Here is a 5,858-nt window from a genome sequence, read left to right on the forward strand (position 1 = left end):
ATATAAAGACTTTATAAATTCTTTATATGAATTTTGATGAATCTTTATAAAGAACTTATAAGACTTTTATTTAGAATATATAAATTTTTTTTTCACGGGAAATCTATATAAAAACTGTCAGCGATTAAACAGATTTTGGATCTAGTCACATTTTAGTGAGATGTCTCAATCACGTTTAAGTGGGCTTGCAATTTTAAGCATAGAACATGAATTGGCGAGTAAACTCGATTTGGATCAGGTGGTCAATGAGTTTGCTAAAGCTAAAAATCGTTGCGGATTGCTGAGTTTGTAATATATTAGATTTGCTTTAAACTGCAAATTTCTGCAAATTTAATTAAATCACGTAATATTTATATTTCCATATATCTACATGATTTAACCTTGTATCATATAATCATACGTATGCATAAATGTACAATTTTAACGTATCGAATCTGTAATATTTACCTTATCCTAGCCTCCCTTCATGCGCATTTTAACTCTATTTTTTATAGATTTATTTTTACCTCTTAACTGTAACAAAATGAAATTGATTTTACAATATTTAAGAGACATAGTTAATAAAAAATGGTAAAGAAAGTTGTGAGTTATAAAACTTTTTTACTTTTTGCCAAGATGAAAATGTGAAGTATTGAGACGTGGACCAAGGGCGCCTGAAAAATTTTGCGGGGGGCGCACATACACTCAGTTACGCCACTGTTGACACTGTATTATGTGCTACACGAAATGCGTATGATATAGATACCATGCTATCTCCTGAAGTTAAATATCGCAAGCAGATTTGAAGGCGAATGCGAGCAGAAATTGGCTCACGAATAAGAAATTGTTTCTGTATACGTGGTGAAACAATCTGCAACAGTTTTTCAAATGTTTCTGGTGTTATTCGAAAATAATTGATAAATTTTTCTCTATCTTCGAAAATCATTTCTTGTACCAGATTATTGCTAGCCCCTTGTGCTACTCGTCTTTCACTAGTAAAAATTGGTCTAACCCAAAATTTTCGAGCATTGTGTCTAATTGCCGAATCTCTTTTCTTCTCTTCAGCTCTCATTAATTCATATATAATATACATTTGAACTAATTTTCGTCGAACAGTTTCTTTACACAAAGTACTTTCCGAGCATTTATAAGTTCTCAAGTATTTTATTAAATAAATTAACGTTATTTCAGAGTCTAACATTTTAATTGCTATTATGTATGTACATTTGTTTTCACTTCATGTGATTGTATATACATATGATACATGTTAAAACACGTCACGCTTAAAATTTCATCGACTGTCCCATGGGATGTATTTACGCCGGCGTAATGATCAATAAGCCAATTACATGCCGTTTTACAAAGCTTATTTCCAAAATGGATATTCAAGGGATCTTGTGATTGGCTTATTGATCATTACGCCGGCGTAAATATGCTCCATGGGACACTCGATGTTTGTGCTGGCGTAACGAAAACGGGCGTAAAGCCTGTGATTGGCCTAGTTCCTTTACGCCGTACGCCGGTACGCCGTACGCTGCCTCCATGGGACTTCACCTTGAATCTAGAGGGCATATTAAGACGTTACTTAAGTCTGTCTTATGGGCTTTCTACAATAAGCCATAAGTCATAAATCGGAAGTAAGTAACTAAAAATTGACGACTGTGATTGGTCCAATTCTAGTTTATGACTTATGATTTGTAACTTACGGCTTATTGTAGAAGGCCCATTAAATATAAGAACCGACTATGAATATCGGCCTTAAAGCCCATTCTACATTGGTCGTATCGTAGCATTGTAAGCGTCGTAAGACTTCTAATTGACACATCGGATTGGCTGTTGCAACAAATTTGTGACCTGCGACGCCTACGATACGATCAATGTAGAATGAGCTTAAGACACGAATGCAGCCCTTATGTTCTAGTCTTCTTGTTTGCGATACTGACTTAAGCCGGTTGCGCTTCTCTGGATATCTAGGTAGAAATTCAAAAATGTTGGCAACTCTTATAATGGCATCTACGTAGTATGTACGTCCGCTTGAACTCAACGGAGCTGTTCGTGCACGAGAACGAGTTACCGGCAATACTACATTCATACGGCGAGATCCACGTCGCGAGTAATTGGCCGCGACGAGAGTAAGAAAGGGCGACTATTAATATTTGTGAGCGGAGCAGTTGAGAGCAGTCTAGAGGCAGCGAGGCAGCTAGCGGGTCTTGCTGTAGAAGAGGAAAAGAGAGAAAGAGAGCGTGTGAGTTGTGCGTGTGGTGTGTGTGTGTGAGAGAGAGAGATAGTGTGTGTGTGTGTGTGTGTGTGTGTGTGTGAGAACGATATAGCAAAAACAAGATTAACTTCTCGTATTCCAAGTAGAGGACCTCACATTGGATTGTTTGCACGCAAGTAAGATCACGTAAGATCATATAAAACAAAATAAAGGGTGTGGAGTTTAATTGGGCGCGACTAATAGGCACGCCGCTAAATCGCTGTCGTGGCCATGGGTAAGACGCCAAAGAAGGCGGCCCCTGGGGGTGATGAGAGGAATTTGTACGTTCGGAGGCTTAAGGCAACGACCGCGCCGTCGAGAGCTTCTGAATCTAGCTTGCCCGAGAGACAGCGCGAGTACGAGAATTTGAACAGGTTTGTAGAAACATTCAGCAACAGTGAATTGCAAGTTCCGCCAGAGTTTCTCAGTCGCGGGATGTCTATGCTTTAATTCTTTTTTTCAAGTCTTCCTCATCTCTCTGGGTCTACCTGGGGATCAATCACGTAATTTTTTCTCTAAGGTGGAAACGTGAAAAGTGAAAACTTTTATGACTGTATGTATGAACATATACACACATCATGCAAAAAATTTTCACTTTCACGTTTTCACCCTAGGGGAAAAAGTACGTGATTGACCCCTTGGAGTAGAGTTGCAGAGTAGTAAATTGTTTACCCATTGGTATTTGATGCAACACTTGTAACTTGTTAGTTGCTTGTCGCTGTTCACAGGATGTTGGAGTTTTTTTATTCTGTAACATGGTAAATAGTAAGAAGAACTCGCTCATCTCAAATTTTGATAAAAATACATTCATTTGACGCGTTTTTGTACGAAATGAACGAATCTGGCAGAAAAAAGTATCGCTTTACCTCGCGAAAGATATTAAGCGTTAAAGTTGATGACTATTCAGGTTAGGAAATCTGTCACAGCCGCGAAATACTGCGCTACGATTATATTTTCATATAATGGTCTCATAATAATTTCATATAATAGTCAAAAAATATGTGCTTTAAAAATACAAAAATACTATTTAAAAAATACAAATTTACTGCTTTAATTACACAAATTCACTGCTAATGTAAAGAATTTGTGTAATTAAAGCAGTAAATTTGTATTTTTTAAACATTACTTTTGTATTTTTAAAGCACTGATTTCTTGTGTTTTTAAAACACTAATTTTTTGTGTATCTAAAACACATGCACACATGACTATAGAGCATGAAAATATAATCGCAGTACATGCTCATAGCACAGTATTTCGCAGCTATGACAAATTTCCTAACCTGAGTAGTCGTCAAGTTTAACGCTTAATATCTCTGTTTACAAGACAAAGCAACATTTTTTTTCTGACACATTTATTTATTTCATATAAAAATGTGTCGAATGAGTGTATTTTTTATCAAAATTTGAGGTGAGTGAGTTCTTAACATTTACCCAAGATTATAGTCATTTTTAAGTATACCTTTGTGATATTCTATAATTGTATCATATTAGCTTTACTAAATTTTGAAATAAAGAATGTATTTTGCTGGTAATCTAGAATGACAACTTTAAGGATTTGAGTTAAGACATTTTGAAACAAAATTGATTGATAAACAAGATAAACTTATTTTACATAAAGAACATTATTATGATACACATGTGAGAAAAGACAGATATTTCCATTGTTAGATAGATATGAGAAACTTTGGTTTACCTTTATTAAATTAGTACTTACATATTTTTAAATTAGTTCCTCTCATCATCTCCAATATTTCTTGCTCAAAGGCCATTTGTAATATGGCTTATCTCTTCATTGATTATGAACATTTTATTTTTATTTTAGGTTAAAATTGGCTGGAATACAGAAAAAAATAACACCTGGACCAGGGAAAAATTTTAAGGTATATATTTTAGATTTCTCTTAATTTCTTTTCTCTTATGATTTACTTTCTACAGGGTGTTTGATAATTAGTGAAACATATTCCGTACAGTAGGTAGAATGGACTAAACTGAGAAGAAAAATCCTGTACCATTTTACAATTGTCACAATAGTTAACAAGATATTAATTTATAAAAATATTTAAATATCATGAAAGATAATACTAAATTGACTCGTATGATTTAAAAATCTCAGAAAGTGTAAAGCCTAATCGAGTCTTGAAAACAAGATGTTAATGTTTTATTATATTATGTGAATTTATATACTGCGTATGTAGTCCCCCCCGCGACGCTGATTGATTTTCATACATACGCAGTATATAAATTCACATAATATAATAAACATTAACATCTTGTTTTCAAGACTTGATTAGGTTTTACACTTTCTGAGATTTTTAAATCATACGAGTCAATTTAGTATTATCTTTCATGATATTTATATCGCGCAGCCTGAAAAATGCGCTTTAATTACTTATTTAAAATATTAAGAACAACGTGAAGAATATCACTTCGTCGACTAGCCAACAGAGGTCTATAGTTACTCATGCCATTTCTCGCAAGGGCTGAATTACATGATTATTTGTTTATATAGAACTTCTTTCTAACATCTTCCCAGGCGTCTAATGTAGGCTCCCACTCCATTACCTTACTGATGAGTCCAGTAGTGGAAGCCGGGACGAAACGCCAACTTGTGATATTCTTCGCAATCTTTAAATTATTACTTTAATATTAAATTTTAATATATGTCTTTCAACATATTATTAAGATCTAATAAGATGCTACAGGCATCAAAAATTGGTTAGATTGATTCTCAATTTAACTAAATGATATTACTGCGGTAGTGAATATGTATGCGTCAAGACTGAAAATCTATCAGCGTCGCGGGGGGGACTACATACGTATATAAATTCACATAATATAATAAACATTAACATCTTGTTTTCAAGACTCGATTAGGCTTTACACTTTCTGAGATTTAAAAAGTTTTTTAATTCGCCCGGCTCACCGTCAAATGGAAGCGCGCGGCTGGATAGGACCACCCAACGAAGCGCGCCGCGCGCGTTCGCCGTTGCTAGGCGTTGTTTATAACAAGCGGCAATAGTCCTCGCTAGACATGAATCGCGTAGCGACGGCGAACGCACGCGACGCGCTTTGCAGGCGGTCCTATTCAGCCGCGCGCTTGCATTTGATGGTGGGCCGAGCGAATTTAGATATTTTTATAAATTAATATCTCGTTAACTACTGTGACAATTGTAAAATAGTACAGGACTTTTCTTCTCAGTTTAGTCCATTCTACCCCCTATACGGAATATGTTTCACTAATTATCAAACACCCTGTATAATTTGGAAACTGTTATACTTTCAAACAATATACAAATATATAATATAATATAATATAATATTTTGACTATAATATAGATATCATATAGTTCTTTTTTTAAATTATGTTATAGTCATAATTATTGGAATTATATTATGTTAAGATATCATATTTTATATTTTTGAACACTATTAAGTATTTATATAAAAAAACAACATGTTTATTATAAGTCATGGTAAATCTTCGGAATAGGGAAGCAGCTCCGATCTTCTTGACCTTGACATATGTTGTCAAAAAGATATTAACAAAAGAAGTTTCAAAAATAACGTCCTATTTCTGCTATATATACAGTATTAAATACTATTCTACATAGGTTTTGACCTTC

General features: G+C 34.4%; 1 protein-coding gene across 2 annotated transcripts in view; it reads left to right on the forward strand.

Moving 5' to 3' along the window:
- Positions 1-1,995: 1,995 nt before the first annotated feature.
- Positions 1,996-5,858, forward strand: part of LOC108778130 (uncharacterized) — a 7,777-nt gene continuing 3,914 nt past the window's right edge. The window contains exons 1-4 of one of the 2 annotated variants that reach the window (XM_018545228.1): positions 1,996-2,224; positions 2,344-2,373; positions 2,441-2,610; positions 4,058-4,115. In XM_018545228.1, the coding sequence (XP_018400730.1) occupies positions 2,468-2,610; positions 4,058-4,115 (201 nt within the window). In that variant the 5' untranslated portion in view covers positions 1,996-2,224; positions 2,344-2,373; positions 2,441-2,467. Of the gene's footprint in view, positions 2,225-2,343; positions 2,611-4,057; positions 4,116-5,858 lie in introns of both variants that reach the window. The other variant, XM_018545229.1, reaches the window with a different exon arrangement.

This window comes from Cyphomyrmex costatus, unplaced genomic scaffold (assembly GCF_001594065.2).
Source record: "Cyphomyrmex costatus isolate MS0001 unplaced genomic scaffold, Ccosl1.0 scaffold486, whole genome shotgun sequence".
Classification (NCBI taxonomy): Eukaryota; Metazoa; Arthropoda; class Insecta; order Hymenoptera; family Formicidae; genus Cyphomyrmex; species Cyphomyrmex costatus.